At 49.6% G+C, this 17,048-nt stretch overlaps 2 protein-coding genes across 8 annotated transcripts in view; both read right to left on the reverse strand.

Annotated features, from left to right (window-relative positions):
- Positions 1-12,091, reverse strand: part of cabin1 (calcineurin binding protein 1) — a 35,082-nt gene extending 22,991 nt beyond the window's left edge. For 4 of the 7 annotated variants that reach the window (XM_062451136.1, XM_062451134.1, XM_062451135.1 and 1 more), the window contains exons 1-27: positions 11,886-12,091; positions 11,700-11,736; positions 11,319-11,411; positions 11,045-11,158; positions 10,802-10,936; positions 10,478-10,658; positions 10,200-10,329; positions 9,747-9,896; positions 9,337-9,641; positions 8,934-9,105; positions 8,709-8,842; positions 8,266-8,483; positions 8,010-8,082; positions 7,696-7,883; positions 7,469-7,606; positions 7,096-7,290; positions 6,740-6,985; positions 6,362-6,515; positions 5,871-5,986; positions 5,509-5,670; positions 4,487-4,693; positions 3,587-3,732; positions 3,122-3,383; positions 2,671-2,841; positions 2,122-2,211; positions 1,522-1,685; positions 1,093-1,313 (exon numbers count right to left, since the gene is read on the reverse strand). In XM_062451136.1, coding sequence (XP_062307120.1) covers positions 1,093-1,313; positions 1,522-1,685; positions 2,122-2,211; positions 2,671-2,841; positions 3,122-3,383; positions 3,587-3,732; positions 4,487-4,693; positions 5,509-5,670; positions 5,871-5,986; positions 6,362-6,515; positions 6,740-6,985; positions 7,096-7,290; positions 7,469-7,606; positions 7,696-7,883; positions 8,010-8,082; positions 8,266-8,483; positions 8,709-8,842; positions 8,934-9,105; positions 9,337-9,641; positions 9,747-9,896; positions 10,200-10,329; positions 10,478-10,658; positions 10,802-10,936; positions 11,045-11,158; positions 11,319-11,411; positions 11,700-11,702 — 4,168 coding nt within the window. In that variant the 5' untranslated portion in view covers positions 11,703-11,736; positions 11,886-12,091. Of the gene's footprint in view, positions 1-1,092; positions 1,314-1,521; positions 1,686-2,121; positions 2,212-2,670; positions 2,842-3,121; positions 3,384-3,586; positions 3,733-4,486; positions 4,694-5,508; positions 5,671-5,870; positions 5,987-6,361; positions 6,516-6,739; positions 6,986-7,095; positions 7,291-7,468; positions 7,607-7,695; positions 7,884-8,009; positions 8,083-8,265; positions 8,484-8,708; positions 8,843-8,933; positions 9,106-9,336; positions 9,642-9,746; positions 9,897-10,199; positions 10,330-10,477; positions 10,659-10,801; positions 10,937-11,044; positions 11,159-11,318; positions 11,412-11,699; positions 11,737-11,881 lie in introns of all 7 variants that reach the window. The other 3 variants (XM_062451138.1, XM_062451137.1, XM_062451133.1) reach the window with 2 other exon arrangements.
- Positions 12,092-12,475: 384 nt separating this feature from the next.
- On the reverse strand, positions 12,476-16,824 carry ddx51 (DEAD (Asp-Glu-Ala-Asp) box polypeptide 51). Its single transcript, XM_062451960.1, has 16 exons — positions 16,559-16,824; positions 16,118-16,440; positions 15,792-15,979; positions 15,541-15,691; positions 15,269-15,414; positions 15,111-15,182; positions 14,897-15,003; positions 14,694-14,802; positions 14,472-14,611; positions 14,146-14,347; positions 13,810-13,925; positions 13,450-13,566; positions 13,242-13,343; positions 13,084-13,147; positions 12,749-12,883; positions 12,476-12,613 (listed from the first exon to the last, which is right to left on the reverse strand). The coding sequence occupies exons 1-16, from the start codon at positions 16,579-16,581 to the stop codon at positions 12,587-12,589; spliced, it is 2,022 nt and encodes a 673-aa protein (XP_062307944.1). The 5' UTR covers positions 16,582-16,824; the 3' UTR covers positions 12,476-12,586.
- Positions 16,825-17,048: the final 224 nt, after the last annotated feature.

Raw genomic sequence — 17,048 nt, forward strand, 5'->3', positions numbered from 1 at the left:
TTAGCATTTAGCGCCAATTCGATTTAGCATTGAATTTGTGCTCAACGTTCAAATGTTTTCGTATTTACGATGGCATTCAATCCGCCTTGTTGCTCTGGAAATGTGTTCCCCCCCCCCCCCCCCCCTTTATTTCTTTGCGACACTACAAACAATGAGTATAATTTCAATGAAGGCTCAGCCTGAATCCTAGGAAAATTACTGAAGGCTACACTGTGCAATTCTGCTAAGTGTTCTTTGTCAAGTAACTTCCAAAACAATTGCAGATTGAGATACTAACTGAGATTGGAATGTGTCTGACCATTAGCGGTTCAAATGATTCATTATGTATATCTACGCACGCCAAGCACGACTGACTTTGACTAGTATGCATAACAAGGAACAAGGACATGACGAAGATGTTCATGAGGAAGATACATTATGCCTAACCTCACTCCTATCAACATCTGGAGAGAGAGAGAGAGACAGACAGAGAGAGACAGAGAGAGAGAACAATCAAATATAATTAGCTTTGGGTCTGAGCCTTTCTTAAAAGGTTTCTTTTTTTAAATAAAGCAAAAGACGCTGTAATATGAAAATCATAGACGGGAAAAACCCAGACGAACTCGATCCAAAACAAATGAGGGAAAAGCTCTAGGCTGAGATAAGGCTAGATGATCTAGTAAGTCAAACACGACGGCGTTAACACCAGGAGGGGAGACGGAAGGGGAAAGGGATGAAGGAGGGCAGACACAGGAGCAGATATCTGGATCTACTGCAACGACAACACCCAACACACAGGGGTCAAAACGCTCTCTGCCCTCTTACCTCTCGACTCCTAAACACTGTCATCTCTCCCCCCCCACCCTCACCCCCAACACACAGGCATGACCTTGAGAGAAACCAGCAGTAGCCATATTGCCCATTTTACCACGTCCCAAGCACCCGGGTGTTTGTGAGGTAATTACCGGAATCAGACCCATTAGCATGGTGATTAGCTTCCCAACCCCCACCACCACCACCAACCCCCCCCCCCCCCCCCCCCGGTGGGGACCTCTGTCCTGGGTGAGAGCGGGCCGCTCCCCAGGGCACAGGGTCCGGGACTGGGGACTGTACCATCAGCCTGCTGCTCCTTATGCTGCTGCTGCCACGTCTGCTGCTGTCGTCGCAGGGTTTTACGTTTGGCGTAATCATGGTCGACCGGTGTGGCCGTGTAAGGCGGGGATGTCAGACCTGGGGCGCTGGAGGGGGGCGGGGGGGCGCCGGCGTGACCGCCCGCCGCCGCGCACACGGAGGAACCGTGCGAGTCCTCGTCCATCACGGAGGGGGGCTTCTCCCTGGGGGAGGGGAGGACCACACAGACCAGAGACAGTTTGGACACTTCACGTTCTTCAAAAGTCCTCTCAAACTAAAAACTCTAAAAGCAATGTGTGACACGTCCCCCCCCAGGTTAGCCTCGGTTAGCCTCGGTTAGCCTCGGTTAGCCTCGGTTAGCCTCGGTTAGCCTCGGTTAGCCTCGGTTAGCCTCGGGGCTCCGTAGCTCACTTCTCCTGGGACTTGGGCATGCTCTTCTCCGCTCCCCGGGCGAAAGGGCCGGCCGCGGCCTCAGCCAGCAGGGTGAATAGCAGCTCGTGCTCCAGTTCGGCCTCGCCATCGGCCTCGCCCGCCTCCAGCAGCTTGAGGATGGAGGCGCCCAGACGGAAGTGGAGCTGCTCGCAGACAGAGCAGAGGGTGGGGGGGGGGGTGTTTAGGCTCCTTCAAGTGCAACATGCTGACATCATCACAGCCATCTGGGGAGATAAGTGCCTGTACGGTCCTCTGCTAGAGTTCCAGGGTTTGTACCGGTGTGTATTAGCACCAGTGTGTACTAGTGATAGTGTACTGGTGTGTGTTAGCACCAGTGTGTACTAGTGATAGTGTACTGGTGTGTGTTAGCACCAGTGTGTACTAGTGATAGTGTACTGGTGTGTGTTAGCACCAGTGTGTACTAGTGATAGTGTACTGGTGTGTGTTAGCACCACTGTGTACTAGTGATAGTGTACTGGTGTGTGTTAGCACCAGTGTGTACTAGTGATAGTGTACTGGTGTGTGTTAGCACCAGTGTGTACTAGTTCTAGTTCTTCAGGCTGTTGTGATGTACTGTACCTCCAGTGCTTCCATAGCCAGGTCTGGTGGGTTGTGATAGTGTATTTTGCGTGGGTATCTGGCTGCCTCCTCATGCAGGTAATGTGCTGCCTGTGATGAGAAAGACACAGCGAGGAAAAGAGAGAAAATAAATTGTATTTGCCAGGGCACCAGTACATTGGCCTTTTTAGTTCTGCTCCTCTTGACCGTTTCATCAGTCTAACCTTTATGACTCTAAATCTTATTTTCTCCACAAGTAATCCTATTACTCTGCCAGCGCACATTATTATGAGCAATATATAATAAATAAAAGAGGCGAGGGCAGGGTGGAGAAGGGATTAGCCCAGGGCCATCTGACAGGCAGGGCAGGCCAGATTAGGCCGTGTCTGAGGTGGAGAGCAGAGGACAGCCGCTGGAGGGGGACAGACACACGGAGCCGTCTCCTCCCTCTGCAGCCCCCCCCCCCTCTCCCTCCCAGCAACCCCTGCCCAGAGCCCCAGGCCTCCCCCTGCCTCTCCTCATCTACCTCCACTGCAAAACGGCCAGACGCAGAGAGGCGTGGAAGCCTACCCGCTTGTAGAGATGCAGGTATTCTCGTGGCGGCTGCTTGCGTTTCTCGGCGATCTTCCCCAGCATGTAGTGTATAAGCCACTCCTCCTCGTCACTGTCCCCTTCGCAACGAGATGCCCCCTGGAAGCACTGGGACGACGTCTCGAGCATGGAGTCTCGCCTCTCCGTCATCTAGAACCCCCCGCGCACGCACGCGCACACACACACACGGACACACGTTAGTCCACAACTGTCAGCTGTTATTTGAATCCAGAGAACACATCCAATTCGGCGAACGGTCAATTCACACGTCACGTGACCAAGAGTGACAGGATGGGACATCTGTTTAGTGTGCAGGGGCGGAAACCGAGCACAAGCCGTGTTGCACTTAGAGACTGGGGGAGGGGGGGGGCGGTCCGGGGAGCCAGGGGGGAGGGGGGGGGGGGAGGGGAGGGGGAGGCGTCCACTGCACCTGCTTCACCACCTCCGGGGGCAGCTCGCTCCTCCACTGCTTGAGCTGGCGCGAGGCGAAGGAGTGCAGGGCGTAGGACATGGTGCCGTACTCGATCCACAGGGACAGGTTGGAGGCGTCGATCTCCAGGGCCCTCTTGAAGCAGTTGAGCACGGCCAGGGAGTGCTTCCAGATGGGCCCGTCGCTCTTCAGCTCGTTGGAGTTCAGCTTGTCCTGGATGCGGCTGGCTCTGGCCAGGGCCATGCCTGCCCACGAGTCGAACCTGCACACACACACACACACACACACACACACACACCACACACACCACACACACACACCACCAGTAACCGGTCACCAAAGGTTATGGACACCAGCCCCTTCTTTCTTTCTTACCTGTGAGCTCTCTAATGCTCGGAAAGGTGTAAATAATATGAATGTATTTGACATGTTATTCTCAAAAGTAGTTCACAAGCAAATGCTGACCTGTTTGGACACACACAGATGTCATGCATGTAGAACTTGATGGCTTTCAACTGCTCCTTGTTCTTGAAGTGGTAGTCCCCCAGGAGGTAATAGATCTCATCCACAATGGGGGGAGCCGGAGAGCCTCCCTCGGGGAGAGCAGGCACCTGGGACCAAAACCAGCCGGGCATCAGCTCCTGAACACACCCTCTGTAATCTGAACACCTGCACTCTCTACCTGAACGCGTCTGAATACAAAGACCGTTCCGTTCCACCAAAATACCGGTAGAACTACGTACTTCTTCCTCGGTTGTGCTGGCGTACTTTCTACTTTTAGTATGACGCCTTTGAATCAAATAAATACAATTGGCGGTGAACACGCTGTTCCCAGTCTGACAAACAGCTCAGAGTCCCAACGAGACCACACCCTGGCTGACACACACACACACACACAACACGGCCATTAGTCCGCGGCGTGTGAGAATCAGGTGGCTGAGCGGTTAGGGAATCGGGCTAGTAATCAGTAGGTTGCCGGTTCGATTCGGGCTGTGCAAAATGACGTTGTGTCCTTGGGCAAGGCACTTCACCCTAATTGCCTCGGGGGAATGTCCCTGTACTTACTGTAAGTCGCTTTGGATAAGAGCATCTGCTAAATGACTAAATGTAAATGTATCCCTCCTCCCCCCCTCCACACCAACTTCCTCCTTCCCTCCAGCCCCACCTCCACCCCCCTACATGGTCCCCCACACCAAAGCAGCACCCGGCTCATATGGGACCTTAGTCTGGGTAACCATGTCTTTTAGAGATTTGGATCTCTAAAAGAGATTTGGATAAGAGCATCTGCTAAATGACTAAATGTAAATGTGACTCATCACGCCGCTCTCTCCTGTCCTGCGTGGGCTCTCTCGCCCCGGGGCTAACCTTATCACCGGCCCCCTCGATGTAGGCCGCCACCTCGTCCATGCTGAGGGAGGGGGCGTCGCCGCAGGGCACGATGCCCGAGAAGCGCCGCAGCAGGTTGGCCAGGTCGGCCGACACCGTGCTCGTCTTGTAGCTGTCGAACTCCGGCAGGGTCTTGGGCTTGAAGTACTGGAACATGAACAGGGCGTTTCCCCACTGCAGCTCCACCTGCGGGGGGAGGGAGGGGGGGGAAACGTTGAGCTACGGCTGGTCAAACAGGCGGGAGGGTACCTGAGCAACGACTAGAGTGAGATAGCTGATGAGGGGGTAGACAGTATGATGCTAGAGGCAGCCCAACTCAGGGTCTGATTCATTCACTTTGTATGAGACACACGTTTGTTAATGTCTATGTTTTATTATCAATATATGATGTATTTTTTTATGGAATAACATGTACATATATGTTTACAGGAGGACCCAGGGCTGCAGTGTTGGGATTCGGCATTACAAACATAACCTGAGTGTTAGGCAGTGTTTTTGCAGAGGCAGAGACCATAAATCAAATTTAGGCTCCCTGAAAGTGAATCAATTGCTTGCATATATTGACTTGTTTAACAGCAACCCTTAGTCTTGTGACTTTGCTGACTAGCCAGTAATTAGAAGGTGGGCTGACATTATTAAATAAACCTGGACTCTGCACTTTCTCTCTCTCCAATCCTGCAGTTACTGCACATTACCGTGCATCACCACTACCAACCGACAGTCCCAAGAGTCAGATGTGATTAGACACCCCCCTAGTGGCTTCCTGCAGCACACACATACTCGAACAAGAATACCCCAGAAATACTTACAGGAGATATGTCTAAAATATTACTCAGTACTACTAGGAATGCATTAGCATTCCACTGCATAGCCGACGGCTTTCCTGTCGATCCTGATCAGCGGACGTACAGTGGACACATTCACCAACAGCCTGGCCTGAACAGCAGTGTCATGAAGATGACCAGGGCTTGATGTGTGACCTGTAGAGCAGGATGTCTGACCTGCTGGGCCGAGTGCTCCTCCAGGTAGCGGGCCTTGCTCTTCTTGCTGGGGTAGGCGTACAGGCAGAAGAAGCACTGCTCCAGGGCCATCTCCAGCTCCTCCTTGTGCGGGTGGGAGTCCAGCCTGTTGGAAGCCGCCAGCTCCTTCTCCAGAACTTCGACCTGCATGGTGGAACACGCACACGAGAGGCAAAACTGTTTACTTCGACCCCTGCGAACTGTGGATCTCAAACAGCACCCATCGAGAACGAAAAAGTATAACCATTAGCAAAATCAAAACGGTCCCAGTCGCCCACACCAGTCAGTTTGATCCCAGTCTAAACTGGGGGAGGGGGGGGGGGGACTGGGGTTCACACACTCACGTAGAACTTAAGGAGGGCTCCGTCGGAGTTGCAGCACCAGGAGCGCCGGCCCAGGTACTCGTGAGCCGTGTTCAGCAGCATCAGCGACGAGGGCAGCATGGGCACGTCCGAGTCATCTGGGAAGGGGAGAGGTCAAAGGTCAAACACCGACGGTAGATGTGAACAGGGACAGGGGAAGGGGGTAGAGAGGGAAGGTGGTGGGGATGGCATTGAGATGGAGCCCTCTGTGACATGGCTTGTAAAAAGGGCTATACAAATGCATTTTACATTTAGTCATTTAGCAGACGCTCTTATCCAGAGCGACTTACAGTAAGTACAGGGACATTCTCCCCGAGGCAAGTAGGGTGAAGTGCCTTGTGCCCAAGGACACAACGTTATTTGGCACGGCCGGGAATCGAACTGGCAACCTTCAGATTACTAGCCCGACTCCCTCACCGCTCAGCCACCTGACTCTTTTGATTTGATTTGGATGGAAGGGGGGGTGGACATGCCTTCCTCGTCCCCTACGGCCACATGCTGGCGGAGCATGCAGTCGAAGGCCGCCTCCTCATGCTTGATGATGTGGTGCAGTAGGACCCAGGGGACGACCGAGGAGAAATGAGGCTCCTTGGGATCGTCTGGGATGGCCATGCTGAGGTCAATCAGCTGGAGGAGAGGAAGAACAAACAGAAAAAAATCCAATGTTACGTAAACGACAAAGGCGGCCTAGGGAGAATCAACACAAGTTTATAGATGTTTAAATGTCTTCGTTTTGCAGACCATCCTAAGCAACATGCAGGAGGGGGAGGGGGGGATTTGAACCTGGGACCTCATGATTTGCCGTCAAGTGCCCTGAGCACCAGCGAGCCTACACTCGGGCTGCGTCTGACCTGGATGAGGTTGTTGGCGAGGCGGGCCATGCTGGAGCAGCGAGGCACGCTGCTCAGGAGCTGCGGCTCCTCCGAGAAGCACAGCCTGATCCCCCCGAGCAGCTGGGTGATGGTGGACACCCACTCCTCCTTCACCGAGGGAGAGCAGCTGCCCGACGTCGAGTTCAGCTGCTGCAGGGCCTCGTTCAGGGCCACCTCGGTGCTCTCCAGGCACTGCTGGTAGTCCTTCAGCTTCAGCAGAGAGTTCTAGGGCGAAGGGAGGAGGAAAAACGTCATTCCCGTCCAAAACGAGCCATCGCCGTTATTGGATTCCCCCCCCCCCCCCCCCCGCGGTTGATGAGAGGCGCGGGCCTGACCTGCAGCAGCAGCAGCTGGGCGGGCCTTTCCGGGGCGGAGCTGACAAAGTCCGGAGGCTTTCCCCGGCCGGAGCCCCCGTAGGGGAGCGTGGCCTGCAGCAGGCGCACCACCGCCTGGTGGTCTCCCGTCTGGTGCAGGCGCTGGATCTCCTCCAGGGACTGGCAGCGCTCCAGAGACTTCAGCTTCTTGTCAATCTGGCCCACGGGGAGAGAGAGAGAGAGGGAGCGAGAGAGAGAGAGAGCGCGAGAGAGTGAAAGCGAGGGAGGGGAGGGACAGAGAAGAGTTTCAGATGAGAACCACCCCATGGGAGCACTTTTTTCGACCTCCTGCATCCCCAACGGCGGCCTGTATGTGGGTCATGCCGATCCCCACCTCCTCCAGGGAGATGGACGCGTCCACCTTCAGGTTTGGCAGGTAGATGGTGTACTCCTTTCCCTCGGTGGGCTTCGGCCGGCTCTGCAACAGCCCGGCACACATGTCGTAGTTCTCCAGCGCCAGCTCCATGTCACCCTAGAAAAGGAAACCAGAACGAAATTCAGTGGCGATCCATCATTTTGGTGTTGATACTGAATCAGTACAACAGCAAATAAACATCTTACTTGTAGGGTGAGGAAGTGTGCCTTGAGCCAGTACACGCGCACTCCGACTGGCAGCCAGCCGTCCTCAAACAGGTCCCTCTGAGAGGAGCCCAGAGCCAGCTGGGACAGGTCAGCCTGGAAGTGCTGCCCAGGGAAGTCTGGGACGCCTGCATCGCCACTCTGGCCTCCGCCGCTCTTTCTGGGAGACGCTGGGAGGTAAACCACACGGAGATGGGATGAGGGGGAAATGAAAACGTTTCAGAAGCTCGGATCTGAACGTTCCACGTTTTTTTTTTTTTTTTTTTACAAAATCAGAGCTTTGTTTTTCCGTGTACCGTTTTTGCCTTTGGTGTGTGACCACTGCTCCAACTGCAGTTCCATGCAGGACAAGCTCATCACCAGCATCTCCTGCGCATCAAACACCAAACACATCCTCGTTTAGAAAAGGGAAGAGGTCGATTGTGAAAAAATGGGGTCGCACTTTCAAAGAAAGCTGATCTGTAGCCATTGTAGGAAGGACACAAGGACTACATAACCAGGGGTGACAGAATGAGGACGACACTGGATCGCTGGAGTATTCCTGCTTCCTACCCGGATGTGCTGGTTGCTGCAGTCTCGCAGCAAGGGGTTGGGCACACCGCTGCTGTGCTTCCTCCAGGTCTGATAGACCTCCAGCACCACGGCAACCAGCCCTCGAGGCCACTCCTCCAAGAACCTCTGACACACAGCCTTCAGGTAGCGCACCATCAGGTCCAGTATCCCCCCGTTGGTCATGTTGTTGAGCAGGAAGCTGTGGACATCCTGTTGTTCTGCGCAGAAGAAGAAACCGGGTCACGTTTGGAAGATAGTGTTCAGAATATTAGCTGGGATAAAGGCCTAGGTTTACGGGGGGACAATAGGGACATGTCCCTACTAATGTCAAGAGACCATTGAAACATCCCCACCAATAATTAGCGTCAAAGCAGGGGTACTGCTAGCATATAGGGTGATAATAATATGTATATATATATATGCTAGGTGTTGTGGAAGCTCACCTGATTCCATGTATTCTATGGATTCCAGAGGTGTACAGCTGCCGTTGAGGAACTGGGAGTCCTGCTTGACGTCACACCGGGCCTCCAGGTTACTCAGGCTCTCATCATCATCCTCCGGGTCGAACTTCTTGAGTCTGAGATGAACAAGCACGATTAGTTCCGATCCCATACCAATCGAAAAGACCAATTCAAAATTGCGTGGCTCCGCTGTGGTTTCATGAACACCTGGAAGGCAGGAATTTGAAAAGCAGCTCTTGGAAGTCAATCTTCTCCTCTTTCTTGCACTTTGTGTTTCGGACCCGAGCAGACCGCCGCTTGGCCGTGTCCCCGCTGTCCTCAACGACCCTCTTCCTCTTAGTGGCTTTCTTCACCTTCTCCGTGAGGGACGTGTCCATCGCTGTGACAGAGCAGGTTCAAATAAATAAATCTAATCAAAATCAAAATGTATTTGTATAGCCCTTTTTACACGCAAGCATGTCACATAGGGCTTCACATACGCCCATAGAACTGCCCCTCAACCAACCTAAACCCTCAAGGACCTCAAGGACAAAAACATAAATGTAAAAACTAAAACGTACTCTGAAATCAAACACATTCGTATGTCTCAACCCAGAGTTTTCGAACAGACCTTCGGCTGGGGCGGTCGTGGTGACCTCCACCGTGGCCTGGGTGGTGGCGATGTGGACCAGGGTGCTGGGCTGGGACAGGGTGGCTGGCTCTGGAGCAGGGAGGGGAGGCAGGGAGGAGCAGGGGCTGCTGCTGGGCACGGTCTGGCTCACGCTGGCCGGACTGGCGGGCTGGGGGATGCCCTGGAGGCAGTTGGGGTCTTGGTACTCGGACAGGTCGATCCTGCGGCCCAGACTGGGACGAGGAGCCTCGCACGTGGTCTGGTGTCTGTACATAGCCAGGAAGTTCTCGCCTATGTTCTTCCAACTGAAAACACATTCAGCATCTGTGTAAGCAATCCTACACGTAAAACAGGCTCAACGAGGGACTGAGGAGTCCACGGATCGACATGGAGAGGATCAGGATTCTCACGTGAAGCGGCGGATTGGCTGGACCAGCACCAGGTCTGGCTTGGGCTCCTGGACTGAGAAAGCCTGTCTGTGGCGTCGCAGGTCCATGGTCTCCTGGATGATAGCCTGGCTCTCGTCTTCATCCACCTCCACATAGTGGACGGACATGTTGCTGCGAATGGCACAGAGCGTGTTAGCTTTCGTGTACGTCACCGTTTCCCAAAGCGAGGCTTGAACGGACAAAGGTTGGTGGAAGTACAATACATTTACATTACATTTAGTCATTTAGCAGACGCTCTTATCCAGAGCGACTTACAGTAAGTACAAGGACATTCCCCATGAGGCAAGTAGGGTGAAGTGCCTTGCCCAAGGACACAATGTCATTTTTGCACGGCCAGGAATCGAACCGGCAACCTTCTGATTAACAGCCCGATTCCCTAACCACTCAGCCATCTGACTCCCTGTACAGACTCACCACTTCATGAATATGTGCATGGTATCCTTCCTCAGACAAGGTTGCTCCTCGAAGATCTTCTCCTTCAACACCAAGCCTTTGCTGTAACAATGATCCTTTTCCAAGGCTTTGCCGATGAAGTACAAACAGCCTGAACACAGGAACAACCACACACAAATTTCACCAACAAAACAAAAACGATTTCAAGACGAGCGACTGTTCCACCCATGAACACAGATGTAGTGAACTTTATGGGCACTCATAAGGGCATGGAAAATGTCACCAAGGATGTGACTCACAGCTGTAGTCACTGAGCGTGTAGAGGACGGTGATGAGGTTGTCCAGACAGGGCCAGTGGTCTGGGTTACAGTGCAGGCCCTCCTCAAACGCATGCCGGGCCAGAGGAATACGCACAAGCCGCACGGCCACCTGGCCGATCTTGTACCACATGTTCACATCCGTGGAATCCAGCATCACAGCCTGTCAACAGACGTCACGTAAGACGCAGGGGCCATGTTATGAATGTCTTATATGCCATTTTAGGTCTATCTAAGATTTGAAAACGTTTAGATTTCATTTGAGCGCCGCATGACGTGATGTATGACTCGGGTGCGTGATCTCACCTCCAGGTAGAACTCCATGGCGGTCTGCAGGTCGTCCCTCAGCACAGCCAGACTCGCCAGGTTTTTGAAGGTGGAGTACTTAAGCATGAGGCCTGGGTGTTTGAGACCGATCTTCTGGTTATCCGACGGCATGGCCTGATAGGTGAGAGGATGTTGCAGTAAGCAGAGTTCATGGGGCACTGTAGTATTCATGTCCATGGGAAATGACAATTAGAAACTAAATGATGTATCTGAACATTATACCTCTTTGAGGAGTGGGGTTTTGAGGAGTTCATGGTAGGCCTTAGTAGACTCCTCAAACTTGTCATGCTTCTGAAGATCTAAAGCTTTATGGTATAGGGCAAACGCCTCGGCTTCCTGTAGAGGTAAAGAGTCTTGGTAAGTAGGGTGTTGAATAGGGTTATAGGTACTGTGACAAGCTAACTATATCAATCACAGCTTAGTTGTTCTCTCGTGTCGAGAGAACAACTAAGTTGTGTCGTGAAAGTTCTCTCTCGTGTCGTGTGGTTTTGCACACCTGGGCTTCCTTAGTTCGACTCTTGTTGCTTCTCAGATGGTCTTCTGTTTCATCAGCAGCAGCCGCTGCTGCATTAAGAGCTGCAATCCGGATCTAGAATAAAGACGACAGTCCTAGTTGATAGAAAAACGGCCTGCAAACGTGGGGTGTTGTGGTACAGTGCTGTGAAAAGCACTATACTGTAGCAGACTGATAACTCACACCAACAGATAGTTGGCTTGCTAGCTAGCTAACGTTCGTAATTGCGACTAATAAACCAGGTTTTTAAGATAGCTATAGCGCCTCCAATGCATTACTGATCACTCTCAAAATATAACGTTTAGATCTTATTAATGTTAGTTATCTAGATGCATCACAAAGGTAATTTGAAAGACACTGTACCATTTCTATCAGCACCCACAATGGCGTTCAACTCCAGCTGTCGGGAACACCGAATTGACGTCAGAGATCAGCATGAAATGCATTCAAACACTTCACATCTGCAACTCAGCAGTGTGTGTAGCATACTGTATCAATTTAAAAATAAGATAGCTTGTTAGCTATCTAACAATAGCTCAATCTACCTGCCTTGTTGTGCTAGCTAGCCACCCAGCGTTCATTCAACTACGCTGCAAGGTGAATAACCAACCGTGTATCCATTGCCGATGGTAATCAAACTTATTGCAAATGAGAGCTCGTTTTGATACCAACAAATAAACACAGTCAAATATGTAGCTAACGAGCTAGTTGTCTGCTCCCGTGCATAGAAACTTATTTGATATTCTTTGTTGCTGCCAGATAGACAGTACTAACGTGGTCTATTGGTTAATGCAACGCGGGCGCGTTCAAACCACCAATCCGAAACGCAGATATTCAAGTGAGCTTGATTGATAAGCCGGCGTTTCCCGTTTCTCTACACAAAGGTATTTCATGTTTGGTACCCACGAAATTGTGACGAGCCTTATAAAAGTTTATTTTCGCTCATTGATGTGTGGATAGTGTAGTAGAAGAAAGGGTGACCTTGTTTATAAATAAACACTTGAACGGGTCAGCATATATGCTCGACAAAACATGACATCACCAAACATTTCTATTTTTTCATCAAATATAACGTTCTGGATACCAGGTTGAGTAACACTACTCTAACTCACTGTTACCTCTAACTCACTGTTACCTCCTCAGGATGAAAGAAACCGTTTATTAATGCACGTGAAGACATAGTAAATATTTTATTTGAAAAAAATAATAGTGATGAAAAAACAGTCGCAGACTCCTTTGTCATCTCCATGTCAGACCCGCTTCTTCGCGTTTTCACTCTGTGGAGGAAAAATGTGCTTGTTTAGAAGATCCCATCTCTTAACATGCAACACCGATGATACCAAACAAACAAGTCTGTGTTTTATTTAACCATACCCTGCAGTTACTGTAACAAACGCGTGTGTGTTTAGTACCTTAATGGTCTTCCCCAGCTCCTGCAGGATCTCTTGGTAACGACACTCCATGTTCTTCAGGTTGTTAGGCATGATGATCTGTTTTTGGATCCCTGGGCTGCCAGCATCAGACACCATTTTCAGGAAGTTCTTCTCCTATGAAATAGTCACATCGCATACACAGTTTATAATAACTGCCAGATTACAACATCAAAGGACTAATAGCTAGATTCAACCAAACCTCTCTACTGACTATTATGCTGCCTGTACAGTATAGTAATGCTGGTTCGCTGGATTGGCTTGTTGACAATCTTGGGCCAGCACAATTACACATTTTATAGCATGTATAGTCTCACCTGCACTCCTAACAGAAATGTAAACGCCAGCCCAGCTTTTCCTGCTCTTGCAGTCCTTCCAATCCTGTGTCAAAAAGACATGTCAGATTATGGGTTTTACTAGTAACTGGGATGGTACCGAGGGTGAAAATTGGTAGAAGAAATACCGAAAGAGATACCTGTGGATATATGCCCTGATGAACTGTGGTGCATCATAATTCAAGACACATTTCACTCCATCAACGTCAATGCCTCTTGCAGCAGCATCCGTGCTGATCAAACTTCAATAGAGAAAAAAAAAAACAACTGTCAACATATTATATTGTGCCAAATTAGTGAACGTTAATGTTGTTTTGAGGTAAAGAAAGTGGTGGATTTCACACTTACAGTTGGATTTTCCCCTGGTCAAAGTCCTTCAGGGTTTTCTTTCTCTCATTGGGTGAGAGCCGGGAGGAGAATTCAGCCACCTGCACTCCACCAAACAGCTTCACTAGCACATACAGCCTACCCAACACACAAGACACCACATCAATATCAACACTGACTGACAAATAACTACACACATACTCATACCCGATAATGACAGAAACAATAATAATAGTAGTAATATAATAATCTATTCCTGTAGCACACACTTTTCCCCATCAACAGTGGCATATATGATGGGATTTTAACCGGCAACCTCTGAATCTGGAGGGAAATGCTCTACCACAGAGATATACTGTACTTCTCCCCGGGTTTACTAACCTGTGAGCCGCGTCTCTGGAATTGGTGAAGCACAGAATAGGACTAAACTTCAAACGTAATAGGAAGTGGAGGAGGAGGAGGGGCTTCTTATTGAGTGTGCATGGCACGTAGTATTCCTACAGACAAAACAAAAACGTACTATATTTCACATCATTTTTACTTGTAATATAGGGGGAACGTGGGAGAAATTGAAGTATTAATTATTGGCATTAGTTAATCCTAATTTGTAGATCAAGTCTTACCTTATTGTACATACATTTCTTGCATTGTAATATACATTGTTCATCTTCATATTTCCATTTCCTCCACTGTTCCATGGAAAAAGAAAGCTCTTACCGTCAGCCCCTCTGGGAAGTTGAACGTTTCATTAGGCTGGGAGACGTCAGTGTCGCTGGATGGGTTCTCTGACGCCAGCTGGCTGGGGATGGAGCTGAAGAGCCTGGGCTGGTACAGGCCCAGCTGCTGGAGCTTCTCTGGGTTCTGGGTGAGGGTGGCTGAGAACAGGAGCTTCTGCAGAGGCATCTGGGGTGGTGACAAACTACAACACACGCGTGAACCATGAAATGTCAACCCCTTACTCAGAACAAGGCACACCTCACTGTGATCCTTCCATGGAGAAAGCACTTATTTTGATTTCTGTATCAGGGTGAGAGGAGGTTTACCTCGCTGCTGTGATGTGTGTGGGCTCAGTCCTCCTGAAGATGGCGTCAGGACCACTCCTACATTTGTAGACAGCCTTGGTCACCTGACTCAGCCAGGACTGGTGCATGCTGTCAATCATACGGTCTGCCTCATCAATGACCTGCAATCAGACCATGAATTAATTTAGATTCACAACTCCCTGCCCTACAGTGTATAATAAAGGGTGGAAGTGATGTCCTCACCAGGAAGCGGAGATGCTCAAGACTGAAGCCAGCGTTCAGGTTGATGTGGTCAACCAGTCTTCCTGGGGTGGCAACGACAATGTCTGCTAAACAGCAGCTGTAGCCGCCTCTGTAATGAACCCCCAAAACAATACAACGCCTCGTTGGAATCATTTGACATAGAACACTAGACGAAGAACACTAAGAACTTGATGCGTCTTTACCTGTTTTCAGAAAGGGAAGCCCGCTCTGCACCGAAAGACTTCTGACCTGCAAGTATAACCACTTTCAAAGTGGTGCCCTCAGCATACGAAGTGAAGACTTTACAAACCTGTTTGAACGGTGACATTGGAATGTTTTAGTTTTTTTAAATAGGTGTGAGGCAGCCCTTATTGATCATATGTTTAATCGTAAAAATACTGTTTTGTCCTGAGTTACCTGCTGTGCAAGCTCTTTGGTGGGCAGCACGACCAAAGCCCTGACTTCACACACAACGCGTTGCATTAATGCCTGAAACGAGATTGGGAAAACGAAGGCCGTTAATTTACCCTGAATGAATGTGTACCACGCAAGTGAAAAACATATTTTGTTCGAACCTGAATCACAGGGAGCACAAATGTCAGAGTCTTGCCGCTCCCTGTCGGTGCAGACACACAGATGTCCCTTGGCCTGTAACCCCCTCTTCCTATCAGGAAGCCATGGCACACACTTTCCAAAATGGCAGGGATCACTTCCGCTTGAACTGTTTCGAGACAACAGCTTCGGTAAGTGACGGGAAACACAATAACATCAGAACAGCTTTGTTTAACCAAAGCTAAAATAACAAAACGACACCCACCAGCCCACGTCATGGTTTATGTCCACTAACCTGGGAATAGATTTTGGATTCCATTACTCTCCAGTTTCTTCATGATCTTAGGGCTCATCCGCGGGACATCAGAAATGGGAACCAGGTTGCTTTTAATGTCTCTCTGAATCGCATCTGGCTTGGAAAGCCACTGTGGTAGTATTCTGTGAACCTATGACGATTGAAGAATTGAGAGTTTATTCCGTGTGAAAAGCAAATTGTATTTTATTCTCCGTTTTATATACAATGGTGTGCGCAAAAAAACACTGTACCTTCTGGATCCTTTTTTGCTCGTGTCCTCCAAGGATTGTGAACCCAGTAGGAGCAACGCCGTTTTCGGTGTTCTGTTCCGATGGATCAGTCTGCGTTTTCGTCACTATGCTCTCCTCCCCTCCATCTTCATCCTCTGGCTCTTCTACAGCAACAAGCTCATGATCAGGTTTCGCCATCTTTACCTCTTCTGAAACCCAAGAAGTAACGTGTACACAGAAAGAAGAAGAAAACAATGACGATATATTAATGAAATATCTGTCAAATCTATGGCAATTATCTTTAGTATAATCTGAGGATGTGTAAGAGCAAAACAATTAAAACACACCTGACTTTCCGTCTGATTTCAGCTTTGTCTTTTCAGAGCCCTTCTTTTTTTTCTTACGTGGTTTATTATCGTCAGGGGAACCTCCATGTTCTACAGCGTCAGGAGCATGTGGGAGAACCTGGTTCCCCTCACCTTTCCTTTTCTTAGCGCGTTTTGTCTCCTTTGGGTGGTCCACCTTACTTTTACTGTCAATTTCTGCCTGAACGTGTGCGTTATGACAAGCCAATTTCTGTTTCTCTTTGGCCTTCTTCTGCAGTTTAGCCAGCAAGTCCTGAGATTTAGATTCTTTGTTGGTCTCATCATCATCATCTTCTCCAAGGTACCTAGAATGTGATCAGCATGTAATATTAGTTTTAAGTTCTTATAAATTTCGTCATCACTCAAAAAGTAGGTGAATTATATGGTGATTACACCGCTGAAGAAAGAGGTTTGCTCAATTACCTGTTGACAAGAAACAGGGCCATGTCAAGTTGTCCCAAGTGCGCCTACCTGTTTTCTATCTTCCTAACTGAAACTGTCATACACGTTACTTAACTAACAAGACACTTCGGGAGCTTCTTTGAAGCTGTTTCATGAGGCAGCAATATCCAAAGTTATAAACTGGGGTTGAAGCCTGGCGAACTATACTTCATCAATCTAATGTGCTTCAGTTTCTATCCACACACATGAGTCTCTGAACATATTCCAGACGCGTGATGATGACGTACTAGATGATAAAAAAATAATAAAAAAGACTTCTTCTGTTGTGGTTCTGGCAGATTGCTACCAACGTTTATGAATAGCTATACTGCCACCTGCTGTTTGAGATTTTTAAACCAATATAATTCTTCTTTTTAATTAATAATCAGTCTGGACATTAGGGGATGATGATAGGGAGAGTTGTGGGGCTATTTGCACATTTCATCTGGAAACTGGTGAGGGGGACGGGTAT

This window comes from Osmerus eperlanus, chromosome 25, assembly GCF_963692335.1.
Source record: "Osmerus eperlanus chromosome 25, fOsmEpe2.1, whole genome shotgun sequence".
In the NCBI taxonomy this organism is placed as follows: Eukaryota; Metazoa; Chordata; class Actinopteri; order Osmeriformes; family Osmeridae; genus Osmerus; species Osmerus eperlanus.